The sequence below is a fragment of the Patiria miniata genome, unplaced genomic scaffold (genome assembly GCF_015706575.1).
Source record: "Patiria miniata isolate m_02_andy unplaced genomic scaffold, ASM1570657v1 HiC_scaffold_24, whole genome shotgun sequence".
NCBI lineage: Eukaryota > Metazoa > Echinodermata > Asteroidea > Valvatida > Asterinidae > Patiria > Patiria miniata.
Genome location: NW_024037063.1, coordinates 16,706,581 through 16,724,874, shown reverse-complemented (window position 1 = coordinate 16,724,874; position 18,294 = coordinate 16,706,581). Strand labels below are relative to the sequence as shown.

General features: G+C 42.5%; 1 protein-coding gene across 2 annotated transcripts; it reads left to right on the top strand.

Annotated features, from left to right (window-relative positions):
• Positions 1–2,418: 2,418 nt before the first annotated feature.
• On the top strand, positions 2,419–16,792 carry LOC119732228 (NADH dehydrogenase [ubiquinone] 1 beta subcomplex subunit 5, mitochondrial-like). Of its 2 annotated transcripts, none has more exons than XM_038205663.1 (6): positions 2,419–2,471; positions 11,782–11,873; positions 12,857–12,923; positions 13,304–13,365; positions 15,148–15,254; positions 15,731–16,792. In XM_038205663.1, the coding sequence occupies exons 1-6, from the start codon at positions 2,444–2,446 to the stop codon at positions 15,843–15,845; spliced, it is 471 nt and encodes a 156-aa protein (XP_038061591.1). In that variant the 5' UTR covers positions 2,419–2,443; the 3' UTR covers positions 15,846–16,792. The 2 variants fall into 2 exon arrangements, with proteins under 2 accessions (XP_038061591.1, XP_038061590.1); XM_038205662.1 differs by lacking the exon at positions 2,419–2,471 and adding an exon at positions 4,124–4,265.
• Positions 16,793–18,294: the final 1,502 nt, after the last annotated feature.

The window sequence follows — 18,294 nt, the reverse complement described above, 5'->3', positions numbered from 1 at the left end:
TCTCAGCAAGGGGGGGGGGCGGATCCGCCCCCCCCCCCAAGATCTCGGCCATCGAGTGACGAAACATTTTGAAACTCGGTACATGCATAGAGCAACTCATCATAAACATACCCAAGAAATTTCATAACTATAGGTCAAAGCTTTTGGAATTATGACTAATTAATTATTCATATGTACGAATGGTGATTGTGCTCTGTGTACACGACGTGTATGGGAAAGTTCAGTTTTCACGGCGCGTAGCGCGGTAAAAAAAATTCCCTGCGCGGCAACCCGTGGTCCGATTTGTATGTTTTTGGTATCAAAAGATGCGCAACTTGGGCTCCAGGCTAAAAAGTCATACCAGCTCGGGTCGGGCCGAAAAAAATTCAAGGCTATCGCTAAAAGGGCCCCAAAAAAGGCTAAAAGGGCCGGGGCGGATTCCCCCCCCCCCCCCCCCCCGGCCCTTTTAATCCGCCCCGGCCCTTTTAGGGTTAAACTCGCGAATTCCTTGCGCCAATGCATCCATACCTATTGAGCGACGCATAGCAACATCCCGTAATTCCTGGCCTTGTTGCCTGTTAACTCTGCTTGTATGGGCAATAAGTAGGATAACAAAAGAATAAACTACAATAAATGCTTCAGGTCTCCAAAATTTAAAAAAGAAACTGCAGAACACCCCAAAACGTTGTTTTTTTTAGATATGGTGATTTGAATGTTAAGACACAAGAACCTGCAGTACGTGCATTGTGTTTAGCGTATATTTTTTTAAAATTAATCCGACATTAAGCGGTAAACTTGAAAACAATCATAATTTCATTCAAGCAAAAAAAAAAGCTTTTTTGCGAGATCCCCTTAAACCTGATTGAAGCGTTAACCAAGAATGCCCTGACTGACTGCATGGCTGCATCGACAAATAGAGCAAGGACATTGGTGACAACACAGTAGCAACTCGGCGGACTGCAAACTAGGTGCAGGGCAATGTATAACAAGTGCGAGCATTAAATAAGCTCTGGTCGTGTTGCAAGAAGTCTTCCATGATTGAAAGTCTTGTGTGAAATCGATCAAAATGATCCCTGCCAGAGCTGAAAAAGGCGACGCCGAAAAATTATTATGAACACCATACTTTTGGTAAATTTTCGGGACAGACACTATAGACAGTACAGACAGACCGACCAGCAAGTGCCATATAGAAGCTCCTACACGTGCCAGAGCTTCAAGACGAAGATTTTTTTAATTGACAGCGAAGAAAGTGGAAGACGTTGAAGCGAAGGACCAGCAGCACGTAAATGTATCATCACAACTAAAGAGCGCCACCGTGCGGCCTTGATGTCAAACAGGCATGATTTTTTGTACAACAAATACATAAAAGTAAATTCCTCTCCGACTTTGCCACAATGCAGCATCATGAAAATACTGACCCCGATTTCGTCTTGCCCGCTCAATGACGCACTCAAAAGTTTGCCTTTGACCGCTGATGCAGCAGGCTTCAGTCAGGCAGTTCCAGACGTCCACGGGATCAAAGGATTCACCGCACGGTAAGCTGTCAGGCAGACCGGCCAGGAAGCTGCTGTCCCGGCCGGGAAGTCCTCGCGTGATCCGCTTCTTGTTTGACATTCTTATAAGATGACTATAAATGCCCAAAATTAAAACCAAAAGTCAGTTGCTGCCCAACTTCTTGCCTATTATTGTCAAAATGTACATACATGTATATACTGTTATTAGGCAAATTCTTGCAAAAAAGTTGGAAGAATCTTAGTCTTGTTTTTATGAATTAATGACTTAACTTTTATAAGAGAACTTTGAGATAAAACAATAATTGTGAAGGCCGCAAGTTAAAAGGTTATTTATTCGATGCTTTGCTAACTTTGCAATTAACGTTTTGTCATTGCAACATACATCGAATGCAAATCCGTATTTATTTTGGGAATGCAATCCTTACTTTAATTCAAGGAATCTCTGTCTGTCCGTCTGTCTGTCTGTCCGTCGATTATCTCCAGAACCGGGCACCGTATGAAGTTGAAAATCGGCGGGTGTATTGCTCGGGACAACAGAATGTGCAGTGCCAAGTTTGAAGTGGTTTGGACCAGCGGTTCTCGAAAAAGCTGCAAAAAAAGCAGTATTTTCTGAGACCTAGCGCGCCAGAATATAGCCTAGAACTCCGCGCACTGCCGTTCTTTTCAATTGTTTACGTCATGTTAAAGCAAGAGCGCGCGTGCTCAATATGACGCAAACAATGCAAAAGGGACGGGCACGCACACGTGCATTGTAGGGCGATACCATTGTCCAGTATGGGTGAATAGCACTGCGTACCATATGTTTCCGTACGTGATGACTGCACGGGCACATGCATTTTACAGTCGATTGAACCACTATTGTAGGCGGTGGATTGAGCAACCTTACTCACGTAGGTGAGTAGCTGCACGGGCGTATTGGTGAATATCAGTGCCGGGGATGGCCTGCCGACATGTACAAAGTGCGCTCAACCTATGAGTGTGAGTTTAACCTGTGAAAACAACACAATTGAATCGTGTGCGTTGTTTGCATGATATGAGAATTTTGAAATTGCCCCTAACGAACAGGTGCTTTTTTTGACGGGCCCTGCAAAAATGACGGGCACATTGTAGGGCGATAGGACTGCACACCATGTCTTCGTACGTACATATACGTGAGTGACATGCACGGGCACATGCATCTTGTAGTCAACTGAGCAACCATCACTGCACTGTATGTAGGCGGTCGACTGAGCAACTCTAATACAATATGGTATCGCCCTACAACTACGCCCTACAGTTGTAGGGCGATGCGTTTAACTTGCGAGCGTGCGTTCACACCATTGAATAATGTGCATTGTTTGCACGAGGTGCAGTTCTCAACTGCCCCTTCCGAACACGCACATTTTTGACTGGCCCTGGACTAGTTTTCATAAAACAAAGGAAATTGGGTCGCCTGGTAGGACGAGTGACGTCATAATATCTAAACGGATGCCGCCGCGCCGGTGTAAACAACAAAAGCTGTAAATTACTGCGCGCGATCATCCTTTGTGATCCCACTGATAATTTTGAATAAGAGGTCCTTGCGACCTATACTTCGGACAGATTGTAGAAATATTTCTGGAGATCAAGCATTTGAGGGAATATTATAACAAAAATTGATGGGGCTATCTCTGGCAAAATTATAAGAAAATTGTCCTCGAGGTCGTTATCTTTAATTTCCAGTGAAAAACACATTGCCGCATTGCTCCTGAGCGCCAACAGATCAGACGGCGCCGCCGATTCTGTGTATGTTGTAATGTAGCAGGTTGAGTTGTAATTACGGACACCTCCCCCCCCCCCCCCCCGGCCCTGCAGGGAGGGGGGGGGGGGGTACGAGCGAAATTGTCACATCGCAATGTTCACTGAAGATTGGGTTCTCTCTGGTACCTGAATTTATTTGTTAACTTATAACGGGGTTCATTTCTCATGTTGTTTTTAAGAAAGATCAGGGATAATTTTTGTTGGCGCGCAACTAAGGCGAGGAAATAAATATTCATCGTACGCTTTTATGAGGGTCCTACTAAAGCGCGTCAACAAGCGTCAACAAGCGTCAACAAGCGTCAACAAATTTTAGTAGTCGTTAAGTGCGCGTCAACAAATTTTGTATAGGCCTTTGAACAATAAAAACAGCTTTATATGGTAGAAAAAGCAATACTGAACATCTTCTGCATATCAATTAAAGTTAAAATTATTTTAAAACTTGGTTTTTTGAACGCGAAATGTACGACGAATTTGTCGATAAAAGTAGGCCGCCATCTTGTTTGGATGGCGCTGTAGACTTCGCGCATGCGTAGTATTGCTCTTTACACTTCACGCATGCGTAGTACGGCTAGCTACACATAAACAAGATGGCGGCCAACTTTTATCGACAAATTCGTCGTACATTTCGCGTTCAAAAAACCAAGTTTTAAAAAAATTTTAACTTTAATTGATATGCAGAAGATGTTCATTATTGCTTGTTCTACCATATAAAGCTGTTTTTATTGTTCAAAGGCCTATACAAAAGTTGTTGACGCGCACTTAACGACTACTAAAACTTGTTGACGCTTGTTGACGCTTGTTGACGCTTGTTGACGCGCTTTAGTAGGACCGCTTTTATGACGTTGCGTGACGACACAAAATGCATAGTCAATTACTCGAAAAAGATGGCGGCGCTGTCGCAGAGTTTGTCAAGGCACCTCCAATTTTTGAGATTAAAAACGCCTCAGTTTCTAAGCTGTTTGAAGGCAAACTCTTCTCCGAATGCCACGCAAGGTAAGAGAAGATATTTAGAGAAAAAGAATAATAATATTTACTTGAAATATATTTGAATTCAATGCAAGATATTTGGGTCCAGTTTACGGACAATGGAGAAATATACGCGGACCTTTCCCTGGTGGGGGTGTCGGACGCTTCGCCCCATTTCCACGTCGCCCCATGTCACTTCGCCCCTAACCACTTCGCCCCATCCCCGCTTCGCCCCATCCCCGCTTCGCCCCATCCCCGCTTCGCCCCATCCCCGCTTCGCCCCATCCCCGCTTCGCCCCATCCCCGCTTCGCCCCATCCCCGCTTCGCCCCATCCCCGCTTCGCCCCATCCCCGCTTCGCCCCATCCCCGCTTCGCCCCAGACAGGGCTCTGGAGTGCTCTGAAACATGCAAAACTAAATCAGGCCCACTTTACTCACAGTTTAGCAAGCAAATTTCTCCAAAAATTCCACTGGGGCAAAGAAAATGTCCTCTGTATTTCACCAACCAAGTTTGCAGGCTCAATTCCATTTTTAAAGGAGACTTTTCTTCAATATTTTGCACATGAGAGGGAAGTCAAGTGATTTCAAAATGGGGCTAAATACATGAAATACTAGACTGGTACATGTCCATCCATGGTCCAACTATTTGAAAAGACTGACCTCTTCATTCAGTGTCAATAGTCTGGTGGCTTGACTATGGAGAAATGTGTAGTAAATTGAGACTTGTTCCCGCTTCATGTCACATGTTTCTTAAATTCTTTTGGCATAGTTGATTGATGCAGTACTGAAGCTGTGTTGGACTGGTTGTTTCAGGTGCCAGTCTAGTTTCTTGTTTTGCATGTTTTCAATACCTTAAGTTTTGGGACTCTCATACACAGTATTGAGAGTCCCAAATTTCGGACTAGCTTCGCCCCATCCCCGCTTCGCCCCATCCCCGCTTCGCCCCATCCCCGCTTCGCCCCATCCCCGCTTCGCCCCATCCCCACTTCGCCCCAAACCCACTTCGCCCCATGTAGATTGGGTCCGCCAAGAGTGAAATTAAGATGTCAAAAAGGTATTGTCTTCTCAGATAAGTGGGAGATGGGTTGGTATAGCCATGGAGGTAGAATTAGACGGGTTGGGAACAAAGTTGGATCTTTTACTTCAAGCTTTTTTTCTCGGTAGGGGAAACTGATAGCTAGAGAGGTTGGTTAAGAATTGTTCATTTGGTGGGCTAATTCTTTCCGTTGGTTAGCAATTAGTAAATCTGTTGGAATTGTTTCTAAGCCAATAAAATACATGTGTAAATGAGGTTTTTTTTACATGTAATGGCTGGGGCGAAGTGGGGATGGGGCGAAGTGGGAATGGAGCGAAGTGGGAATGGGGCGAAGTGGGGATGGGGCGAAGTGGGGATGGGGCGAAGTGGGAATGGGGCGAAGTGGTTAGGGGCGAAGTGACATGGGGCGACGTGGAAATGGGGCGAAGTGTCCGACATTCCCTGGTGGACTCCCTTTCCTCCCTACGTTACGGAGGGAGTCCTGGGTACTCATGTGCTCGCAACCGAACGAAAACATTTCTGACCAATAATTTCAATATTTTTACCTTGTTGGAGAAGCTAATTTTTACGCCGTGGTATTCTATGTGTCCTTATCTGTTGGGTCGCTGGGTTCAGGAATTCCATATGCGATGCTGACTGACGTCAATCAGGAAATAAACTCGAAATCAACGTTAAACTTGTACGTGTTTTTAGTCTCTTTTCATCAGTTTCTCACCGCCGAGTCTATTCTAGTCGTACATCATGTACGTCTGTGCTACTGCTAGAACTATCATAGGTTCAGAACCCTGCAAAATTGTTGTCAGCACAAAACACTAATTAAGTACAAAAACGTCCATCCCAACCAAGCTGTTTCCCACAGAACCGCTGCACAGTTTGCCCCTAAACTCCATACAATACCTCATGACATACGTTATGTGCACCCAACAAACATCCGAGGATTCTGTCTGTTTTTGGCAAAAATGATGAAAAATATGCCCTTTCTGCACTGAGCCAACCTGTGCAGCGGTTCTGTGGGAAAAAGCTTGGTTGGGATGGACGTTTTTGTACTTAATTAGTGTTTTGTGCTGACAACAATTTTGCGGGGTTCTGAACCTATGAGGCTCCACTACGTGGAGCCTCATAGTTCTAGGAGTACGTCTGTGCAGCGTGTAGTCTGGTTCCCTAGACCGGAAAATTATTCTCGACGCTCATATCACGTCTGGTCCGGGGGACAGACTATGCGGCATGAATATGCAGTGCGCACGCGCGATTTGCTTAGTAACCACCCTCATACGCACGCGCACTTACTTGAAGGTGCGGTCGCTAATCCAATGACCGAGCGTGTTTTCGCGCCAGTTACCAGAAACACGTTTCGGCTTTGGTCATTGGTTGAGCGTTTTCGCGACATCGGTTGACTGGAGTGACGTCACAGTTCCAACCAAAACTAAACAAATGAGGGCGCCACTGTGCGTACGTGCTTTCGTACGCATGTACATTGTACATGACGTACGACTTTGGAATAAACTGATGAAAAGAGACTACAAACACGTACAAGTTTAACGTTGCTTTGGAGTTTATTTTCCTGATTAACATCAGTCAGCATCACATATGGAATTCCTGAACCCATATATAATAAGCTTATATAACGAGGTAAAAAATAACAAAACTCTGGTAAAAATGTTGGGTGGTTTCATGTAGAGAATTCTCGTCCTGGACGTTAGTCGTATTGCAATGAAGACTTCATCCAACCTGGGCTAACGCGGACCCGCCATGCCCGCGGTCTTTTAAAGGCGATCGTGTAGGGCCCCAAATGAGAGTCAAGAGTTTTTTTATTACTCAAAAAGACCTTTTCAACATAAACCAGACTTCTCTCAATATAATGACACCTTTTTTGTAATTTTTGAACAGTTTCTTGGAGTAGAAATAACAATTTTCCTATGACGGTGGTGCCGGGAATGCCGTGTGATGTGTTTTTATTCCTCCATGGTGCGATTCAGCGCGCATTGCACTCTCACGGTACTCCTAGAACTATGAGGCTCCACGTAGTACTACCGTAATTTCCTGCGGATAAGGCGCGCGGCGGATAAGGCGCAGGTCCCTAAAATCACCCAAAAAAAATTCAAACGCCAACAGATAAGGCGCCCCGCCGCATAAGATGCATGTTTGACCGCACACAGAAGAACACCAGGCGTCACCCGGTGTCGGTACATCGCCACAAAGGGGCCATTGTGTTGCCTTAGAACGATCACACTATTCGGAGGATGAATTAAACCGTAACCACATTGGCTGGTCACATGTAGAGCCATGAAGAAAAGACCAATGTAAATTGATACCGACCTTCATCCATTCAGCCAACGCGCGCTGTGCATGCTTGCTTGCGGTTTCCGATCCTGGCCTTCCTTGGCCTTTTGTTAATGCAGAGCGGCCCAATCAGCGGCCAGAAACGATGGTCCACGCGCTGTCTGAAGATATTGCAACACGCACGCTGGATCAGATTCGTAGACTTGCCCAGTCCCTCCGAGCCAGATGTTGCGCCCTCTACCGGTGACTAATACAAAAACTAGCGTCGCCTATATGTATATACCATACGAAAATAATCCCGTCACACCAGGGGAGACGTAACAAAAATGTTTTATTATATTTTTTAAAAATTGTTGTAATGTTTTTTTGTATTTAAAGTTCTTTTCCTTTATTTCAAACCTATAATTTGTTAATCATGTTTAATACATCGCTTCTCTTAGTGTTAGTTTTGTTTTCAAGATCATTAAACTTATTTGATATCTTACATAAGTCTTATCATAATATTATCCTAAATATAAAAATTTCTTAAAACAAAACTCCTATTACCATATTTAAAATAAAAATCCTGACCTACTATTATAATAAGATAATACAAATTCCCATAATACTTTCTAAAACAAACGTCTAAAAAGAGGCAAGCAATAAATGAACGATTTGAACGTTTAATGAAACAAACGAAAGTGCAACAAATAAACATTAGTACTTCATATTATCCTAAGTCTAAAGCAGACTTCGAAGATATCCTGTACAATAAACACCCTCAACGTTCACACAATAGAACTTGAGTGAATGCGATTTCCAAACGTTTAAGTAATTCTGATTGCAGCATTTTCGGAATGAAAAAACGGCCACAAAGAAAAACGTTTGTATGACGGCATTGTTGGAACGAAAGCACGATCACTAAGGGGGATCAATGCATTGCGGCATTGTTGGAATGAAAGCACGATCATGGGGGATCAACACATCGCGGCATTGTTGGAATGAAAATACGGTCACAATGTCTGGAGAGTTGAGCCTTGGTTGACCGCATTATTGATTGCGGCATTGAAAGAATTCTTCACACAAAGACCGTCACTTTGAACTCAAGCGACACCAGATAAGGCGCACCTGTAGATAAGGCGCAGCGATGTTTTTGTGGTCTAGAAAGTCAGATAAGACGCGTCTTATCCGCAGGAAATTACGGTACGTGGAGCCTCATAGTTCTAGGAGTACTCTCACGGTACATCGCACAGTGTCACCATTTTTATTTTCGTGTTGCTTTTTGTCGTTGTCATCGTCATTTTACCCCCAAATTTCCCTCAAAAATTCAAAACCCTGCCCTACGCTTTATGCATTGTTATGCTTTATCTTAGCCCTAGTCACTAGTCTTGGTAATCCTTACTTTTAGGACCCCGTTTCTATATAGGAAGGGAAAGACTCACCAAAACAGTTGACTAAATGACACTCAAAATTGACATTCTGATATTTCTTGACACATCTGAACAAATGGCAGTGACACCTTCTTGAATATCAGCAGGTTTAATTTTGTGGAAAGGGGGCAGGGCTTTGATTTATGAGGGAAATTAAGGGGTAAAAGACGACGGTGACGACCAGAAAACAGACTCAAAAACCAAGATGGCAAACGTGAAAGCTAGATGCGATGAAAGCTCGATGCTGATTGGCTGATAAAAAATTAACATCTTATTATTTTTAGTCTGGTTCCCAGACCAAAAGATTCAGGAATAGTAAGAATCTTTTGGTCTGAGAACCAGACTAACTTATTTATTTTTAGTCTGGTTCCCAGACCAAAAGATTCAGGAGTAGTCAGAATCTCTGGTCTGGGAACCAGACTAATTAATTTTTTAAGCAGCCAATCAGCATCGGGCTTTCATTATGTAGGGCTTTCATGCGTGTGAGAACTACAACAACATGCACGTCTGACTGCGAAAAAAGGTAGGAAAGTCACATTTTCTTCGAAAGTGCTTTCAAAACTACAACTAACATGAATTTATATGAAGAAAAAAGACTGCTTTAGCCTGCAAAAGTCACTTTGGTACTGGACAGTCATCTGCAAAAGTCAGTTTTGAACAGAACTTGTTAAAAATAGAGGTGTCCTAAAAGTAAGGATTACCCTAGTCTTAGCCCCACTAAGGCTAAGTGGGGCGCTAGAAGAACTCCTTTTTTGACATTTGGGATGTTGGTCTGTCATACTCCTAGAACTATGAGGCTCCATGTAGTGGAGCCTCATAGATTAAGAACCCCGCAAAATTGTTTTCAGCACAAAACACTAAGTAAGTACAAAAACGTCCATCAAAATGCAGACATTTCCCACAGAACCGCTGCACAGTTTGCCCCCAAACTCCGTACTACACCTCATGACATACTCACGTAATATGTGCAGAACAAACATCGCTGGATTTTGTCGGTTTTTTTGGCTAAAATGATGAAAAATATGCCCTTTCCGCACTGAGCCAACCTGACACTTGAAACGTGCATGCATATGATCCAGCGATGATTTTCGGTTCGCTCAGTGCGTGCCGCGGGGGGTATGGTGCAAGCGAAATGATAGTATGCGCATGCGTACAAGTGCAAGTACCGTACCCCCCGCGGCGTGCACCGAGCGAACCGAAAATCATCGCTGGATCATATGCATGCACGTTTCAAGTGTCAGGTTGGCTCAGTGCGGAAAGGGCATATTTTTCATCATTTTAGCAAAAAAAAACGACAAAATCCAGCGATGTTTGTTCTGCGCATATTACATGAGTATGTCATGAGGTGTAGTACGGAGTTCGGGGGCAAACTGTGCAGAGGTTCTGTGGGAAATGTCTGCATTTTGATGGACGTTTTTGTAGTTAATTAGTGTTTTGTGCTGAAAACTATTTTGCGGGGTTCTTAGGAGTAGGTCTGTCATACTAGCGTCCCACTAGGGAAGTATTGTCAATGTTACAATTTCAAAGTTCACCACAAAAATCACGCAAAATACTTGACAAAAATACCTTTAGTTTGAAAGCACCTACTGGAGTACTGGCTTCTCCACATGTCAAAGACGAAATAATGGGGCTTCATACTCACGATTATTTTTTGGGTTGCAAATCCGTGAAATTCAACCACTATAGCATAGATCGAGACATCATACAGCGATCTTTCAATAACGTAATTGGCTGTGATCTAACATATTGTCTATGGACGTACATACAAACACGTACGTGAAGCAGGGGACACGACTGTTACCTGCGTCGATAATCAAATGCCTCATACCATGCAGTCATTCACGAAGCTAATGATCGACTTGAAACAGAACCAACAAAACTAAAATATGAAAACTGTTGGTGATTTTGGTGGCTTGTCCATAAACAATGTCAAGTACCACGGCTGTCGTCCATGTTGTTGGGTAATTATGCAAATGCAATGCATCACGTGAAGACAATTGAAAAATCTGTGCACGCGATGTATGTGGGTACCATACCGCTTTCAGGCGCCGCTAGGCAATGACTGTTTCGTGCGTTATGCGTTTCACCCAGAAGGTACTCGCAGTCAAACGCATCGTGCATCATGATGTTTGGAATTAAATACCCGCTGCACAGATAAGGACATATAGAATACATGGACGCGAAATTGGCTTTATCAAAAAGGTAAAAATATTGAAAATATTGATTATAAATTTTTTCACCCTGTTTTGAATACTTCATACCCTGGACTCCCTCCGTAACAATATGTGGCAAGAGAGTCCACCTGAGCTAGTGGCAGACTAGCCCCATAAATGTGGCTGAAATACTGGACTACTCCGTACAAAATGCCATATGCCCTGTGCATGGAAGTTCCCGTTGCTACGGGAGCGAAAATCAAATTAAGATTGGAATTATTTTGTCACTTTATAATCACACAATCCCGTCTACAACTGCTTACTAGCAAAAAAATGTTGAATTACCTTCTGAGGTCTAGTTATCTTGTAATTTCGGGTTGAATTCGGACATATTTCTGCTGCCATTGTTCACGAAAACTTCATGCTGCAATGACGTCATCGTCATGAGTTGTGATAATCGCGCCCTTGCTAGCTTGCGTCAAATTTTGGCAAAGTGCATCAGTGCGGCTGTTGCCTGTCATTCAGTATTGGTCAAAAGTGCACAACACTTGGGTGAAAAGTCAAGTATCCAGGCCACGTCAGTACAACCAGTGACCCTGTAAGAATAGTTTGACTGACATGATCCAGGCCAATTGTCTCAACATTTTGTTGTGTTTCACATGCAGTCATTCAGCGTGGTATGGCCGGTGGTGGCAAGGCTAGGAAGTTCTTTGTCACTCCAACCCGCTACTCTGACAGGAGATTCCTCAAGGCAATGGTATGTATTCACAGATTAGACACCTTTTTGGGGGTCGTTCAGACACCGTTTTAAATTCCCTTAAAACACCGGTTGAACTCGATTCGGTGTAACTTCTTGCTAAAACGATGTCTGAACACTTCTATATTTAGACCGAATCGAGCTCAACTTGTCGCTAAAAGGGCAACTTAAAACCTCATGGAGGGAGAGAATTCCCGTGCGGCTGTGAAAGCGTGAGAAAAACCTGAAATGCTTGAGTCTCACGCTCAATGCGTGAGAGTTGGCGTGAGAGTTGGCAGCCCTGATTATGTCTTTTTGCACCACGAAAGGTAGGTACAGAAAATAGCCCACAAAATGTAAACACAAATGGTGTAAGGCCAATGTACGATACTGGGGAAACGCCGTGGTGGACTAGTGACTGTTGTCATGTTTACCACGTGCCACGCTATGACCGGCCGAGGCTATGATGTCAAACACGGCAACACACATCACGACGGTGAGAGGCTCAGACCTCGTGTAGCAAACGGTAAAAATGGAAGAGTGAAGGCTCTTTTTAGCACGTGTTTTTTGCTGAGGCGGATGTTCTACGTGACCTTAGCAAATGAGATAAACCATTTTTGAGTTGAACTTGCTATACTTAACACGATGTCTGGATGCTCAGTAGCTTTATTATCACATGAGCCTCCCACGGTGAGCGACCGTTTTGACTTTTACCTATGGGCAAATGGAGTGTTTTGCAGTAGACAAAGAGCCGCAACCTTATGATTCAAACAACATCACAGGTGTGTGTACATGCATACTTTTTAAGTTTTTTTCTGTCTTTTTTTCAAATTTAAACAGAAAAAAAGCTATTCAAATATTTGTTTGATTACTGAATATTGGAATATTCGGTATATTCAAGACAGCCCTAACTTGATATCTGCCTTACAAAAAGCATTGAAGAAATCTACACTCTCTTTCATGTGATGGTCAACTGGTTTTATTTCTCCACCTTCCATCAACAGAGATACTACATACTCCTGACTGGAATACCATGTGTTGTGGGTATTACGTTTGTCAACGTTTTTATAGGTAAGAAAACACACCACCACCACTCTGTGTCTATCTACATGTAGGCATGTTTGCAAGGACAAACAAAGCCTTCCTGGATCCTACCAAATCCTGCACTGTGCAGACAAGCCTGCGCTACATTGATGTGTTTGACATGTATTACGCCTTATTGTAAGTACGTGTAGTTGTGGCCATTCTCTACCATCCTGCACAATCCCCCAGACCTCCTGGTGGATTGTGAAGGATCTCCAAGAGAAAAGGGCCAATCTAGCTCACCAAAGAAGTTTGAATTTGAAACAAATTTTGAAGCTCTCATTTTGAACTTTTTCTTTCTCGTGTTTCCCCTTGTTTTTCCATTATGCCGTGATCAATTCTCATTGTCCCCTGTGCTTTCCTTACAGGACCTGCACAGTTGGCAGAAATCCCTGAGGGTTATGTACCGAAGGAATACGAGTACCATCAGGTAAACATTATACAATTGATGCCTGATGTGGCAGGGTCCGTGGGGTTTTGTACACCCAAGGGGGTCACCTGAGGCAAAGCCGAGGGTGCCAGTTTCCCCCTCTGGTGTATGAAACCCATTGTTTTGTTATACCACGGTAATAGTTTACAAATATTGAGTGGCTCAGCCTGGAATGGGAGGAATATTATCGCAAGGTAAAATCTGGACTTTTCCATTTCACGAGGCGAAGCCGAACTGGAAAAGTTCAGATTTTACCATTTCACAATTTAAAGCCACTCAATATTTGTTTTATATAACTGACATATAGATCCTGGTCATTTGATATATTTGAACTTTTTTTTCAATACAAAACTGGAGGAAAATGTATTTCTCTCTTCCAAACCACCCCTTCACGAAAATGTTTGAACCCAACGCTGTAGCGCTGGCTCTTTGGAACAATACGCGCAGCGCTGAACGCGCTCACCAGCATGCATTTGCACACAAATACCGTGTCATGATCCTAACTGTTGAATAGTATTTCTCATTCCCCATGGGCGGATAGTACTTTTTGAGCCGCGGCGTGAATGGGAGCAATAACGAATGTCACGTGATGTGAGTTCCACCAATCAAATGACTAGGATCTGTATGTCAGTTATATAAATACTAACGTCTGAAACTGGGGGTCTCTTCCTGTTGCAGTACAGAATTTACGGACGTTTTGCACAGAATTTTCCATATCTTTCTTCGTGCTGATGCTGTCCTGTTCAAGAATCAAATTTCTGATTTCGTCTTTGGAACAAGAGAGAAACCTCTTTTTAAATTGGAGGCGACCTGTTGTCATTTGCCAACATAATTGTGGTGAAATTAGGGCAAAATTTGCACAGTTAAACAAAGCAGATGAACAGTGACGAACGATGTAAGCAACAATGATGGTCATAGTGGAAAAATTGCTTCACTGTCCCCCATGGCACATCTCGTAAAAACTTACATAGATTTACGTAGTACCAGCCTAGCTACAACCTTGTACCCGAGATCACACAAATATAATACAAGGTGGTGGAAACAACATTTTCAACAGTGGGGAAAAAAAAAGTAATGTACCCCATGGGGTACATCACCCATGTAGCACGCTCGCCCGGCGTAAATCGCTGTACATGTGTGTTTGTGGCATGACACGTGATCAATGATGAACCAATACAAATGCACAATCTATTACCATGGTATAACAATTAATAGTTGTTGACTGCTGTGGGATATGCCATTATAACACCCAATGGGCACAGCATGGAGCTGTATACTCCCCAGGGAGCTGAGATTGTCTTTGGAATGTTTCATGGGCCCAACAAGCAGGGATAATAATGATGTAGTGTCCTGAGCACCAATAATAATGGTACCAAGAGGGGGTACTTTCACACAAAGCCCACAATTTATACATTTGAATCAATTAACCTGTACCACAAATGTTGCCACAATAGACTTTGTCCATAAGTAAATTTTGTAAATGGTGCTAAGTGACCATTCACTATTCATGACACCCTATAAGTACTCAAGTTCTTGCTGTCATGGGTACACACTGCTAATGTTCATTTTGATGTGCATAAACATGCAACATATTAGTATAGGTGCTAGGTGCGTAGTGGTTAACTGTTCACCCTATGTAACCATTGAGGAGGAACAAGGCGTCCATAGCTGCTGAGTAATCACAGGTTGATTTGAGAGAGGTTTGAAGAGGTGACTTACAACTTATGTCTATAAAAGGTAAGACATCTATAATGTTTGTATTTTCTCATGTTGTTGTTACAGCATCCAATCACACGCTTCATCAGTAGGCATTTCGTCAACACACCTCAGCAGGAGTATGAGAAGATGGCACACTACCTGGCCATTGAGCAGGAGAAGATTGAGGCTAGGTCAGGGCACTGTTCAGTTGCTTCAATGGTTCAGATCATTTCACTAAGCCCCCAACACATTCCCCAAGAAATTGTCCCAAATTGTAATGTACCCAATGACACATTCTTGGTAGTTCTAGGATTCTGTGCTTGTAAGTTTTTAGTGCAGAACTTCTGCGAGCACAGGGTGTGGAACCAGGATATTAAGCTCATTTGTTGGATTGTAGAAGATGGACAATTTACTTCCGGCCCGAGCTGTGGGTCCCATGCAAAGCATTTGAGAATGAAGAGGCATGATGCTTTAACAGTTGACACGTTTCATTAGGAGAATCTGTAACCTGAAGATCCTCGTTTTATTTATACATGTAATATGTGTCAGATTCAGTTTCCCATGTTACACTCTATTTTATGGAGTCATCCCTACAATGAAATAGTTGGTAGCATAATGTTTTGTTTGTTTTGTAAGTTTGTTTGTTTTTTGTTTTTTTAATAAACAGGCAAGCTGAGAAGACAGTGAAGCGACTGATGCGGAAACGAGGTGACGGCCATTGGTATTACTACCCAGTTGAATCTCCAGTTGATAGATACGATGAAGAAGAACTCAAGGATTGATATCGTAGATCTATTAGAATAATTTAGATTTTTCATTAAAACATGTTTTCTTCTAAGGGGGAGAGGAGTGTGGTAGGTATGTGACATACACAAATCAACTGCGAGAATGCTTTTATCCACGCAATATTCATTTACTCTTCCTGAAAGAAGGAATGTTAATAACGGATAATCCTCAGATAAACGCAGGGGTGTCATTTGTACAAACCTTGATTTTTGCTTCTAATTGTTTTTTTGAAAATTCAGGTTTAGTACACGCATAAAAGTGTCCTGTGAATTGTGATGCAATAAATAATGTTTCTTGCATGGCTAGACACTTGTTGTGATTCTTTTCTCATCAGTAGGCATTATGGTTCACTTTCCCTGACTGTTTCGGTGATTAGCAGCTCAATCTATAAAAAGACCAGTTACGTGAAGGAACGACCCACAGGCTTATTACTGATGAATGCCACAGTGCTATCCACACCTGAGAGACTCGAGGGCATGCTTGCTGCCAAAATGATCTGGTGAACTCCCTTGACCTTATTGACAAACATCATCTCATGATGGGATTTGGTCTGATTGTTGGACTTTTGTTGGACTTTAACACCTATTGTCAAGACATAAACCTGTCATTCTTGTTATGGCACAATAATTTCAATATGGACAACACCTCATTTGTTATTAGATAAAAACAATGTACTGCAGGTTTTGTTGTTTTTTGACGATCATTTTGTGTAACATTGTGCTTTGCAAAAAGAAGAAAATTCAGACATGTTGACAGAACTTTTTAATTCACGTGATTATTTCAGGCACATTGTCTTGTTGATATCTAACTTTGATTATATTACACATTGCAGTGACACTAATTTTATTATCAAACTTAGTGTACTACTTTATGCTGTTTAGTATTTGGACTGTTTAAGTATGAAGTGGTATTTGAATAAATAAAAAGTTGGAAGCTAACACAATTGACAATTGTTTTCTTGATTTTTAGCTTTTGAAATACCTGATCTAACTCTCAAGCTTTTCAAATATGTAATCCATACATACACGTTTAAATTTCATAAAAACTTGTATAAATCTCATTGTTTCATTAGTTTCTAGTTCTGACAAATTTCTGACATGCAAATTGTCATTTACTTGTTTTAAAGTTAAAAGAAGTAATGATCACCTCCCCATCCATTACACTATGAACATGGGCGGAAAACAAAAAACAAACAAAAAAGAAAAAGGGAAGAAAAAACAGGAAAAAAAGAGGTGCGAAGCCATATTGCTGTTTAATTTTATGGGGGGGGGGGGGGTAGGGCAAATGCTCCCCTGCTCACGCTCGGAAAAATGATAAATTGAAAATATAATAAAAAAGTTAAGCAATTGTGGGGAAAATTTGCTTTGTCCCCCCCCCCCCCCTTGGGGAAAAAAATCCTGGCGACGCCCATGACTGTGAATATTGTCATGGCAATCATGGTTTGAACCCAGGCGCGTACGCAGGGGGGTGTTTTGGCTGTTAAACAGCCCCTTTGCCATGTAAAAATATGGAGGGAAAAGAGAGTTATGTGACCGAGCGCGGAACAATTACAAATTATGTGCATGTTCTCAGCTTTAAGCTTTGAATACAGAAGACACTTTATAAGAGCAAGAGTATATAGGCCTATATTTATTTGAAACAAATGAAACAAAATATCCCCTCATAATTTAAAAAACTTCTGCTAAAAAAAACAGGTGAAAGTGGCCAGGAAACGCCTCAGATTGCACCACAGAGCATCTACGATCCAAAATTTCCCGGGGCCCTTAAGCGGGCCCCGGACCCCACGCCGTAAGTGCTTCGCGCTCCGCGCTCGCATTGGTCCTCCGGCCAAATTAATCCCGGGACATACCGTTATTTCGTTTTACTGTTTTGGATTTCCTCAAAAACAAAAACAGTAAACGAACCATTGACCGTTTTCTCGTTTTACAGTTTTGCAAAACGGTCAAAGGTATTAAGTCACTCACACAAAGTACTTTTTGTTGTTGTTTTTAATTGTAGAAAGCGTTAAACGGTTAGTTGCTTTATTTTTAGAGTGTTGTTTTACAAAATCATGACAATGACAAAACGGTCAATAGTCTTGCCGACCATTTTTTGATTTTAGATTCGGCAATTAAGCAATGCACCGGAATGTTAATTAATGCGTCCTTGGGATCGAGTCATTGCCTGGGCCCCGCTCCTTACATTTTGTTCTCACGACAAAATTTGCGAATTGGCTATTGAAGAGCCGCGTCGACTTGAACCCCAGTGTCCTTCAAAATGTCTGCAACTTCATCAAACGTCTTATTACCATCCTGTTTCCATTGTGAAAAGTAATGTCCTCCCTTGAAGTTTTCCAGCGCCATTTTGCTTGGAACTCTTTTAAGCCCCACCAACTTGACTGAATCGCATGAGAAAGGGGTCAGGGGCCGCGCCAGGAATCACATCACGCATTAATTATGCCGAGGT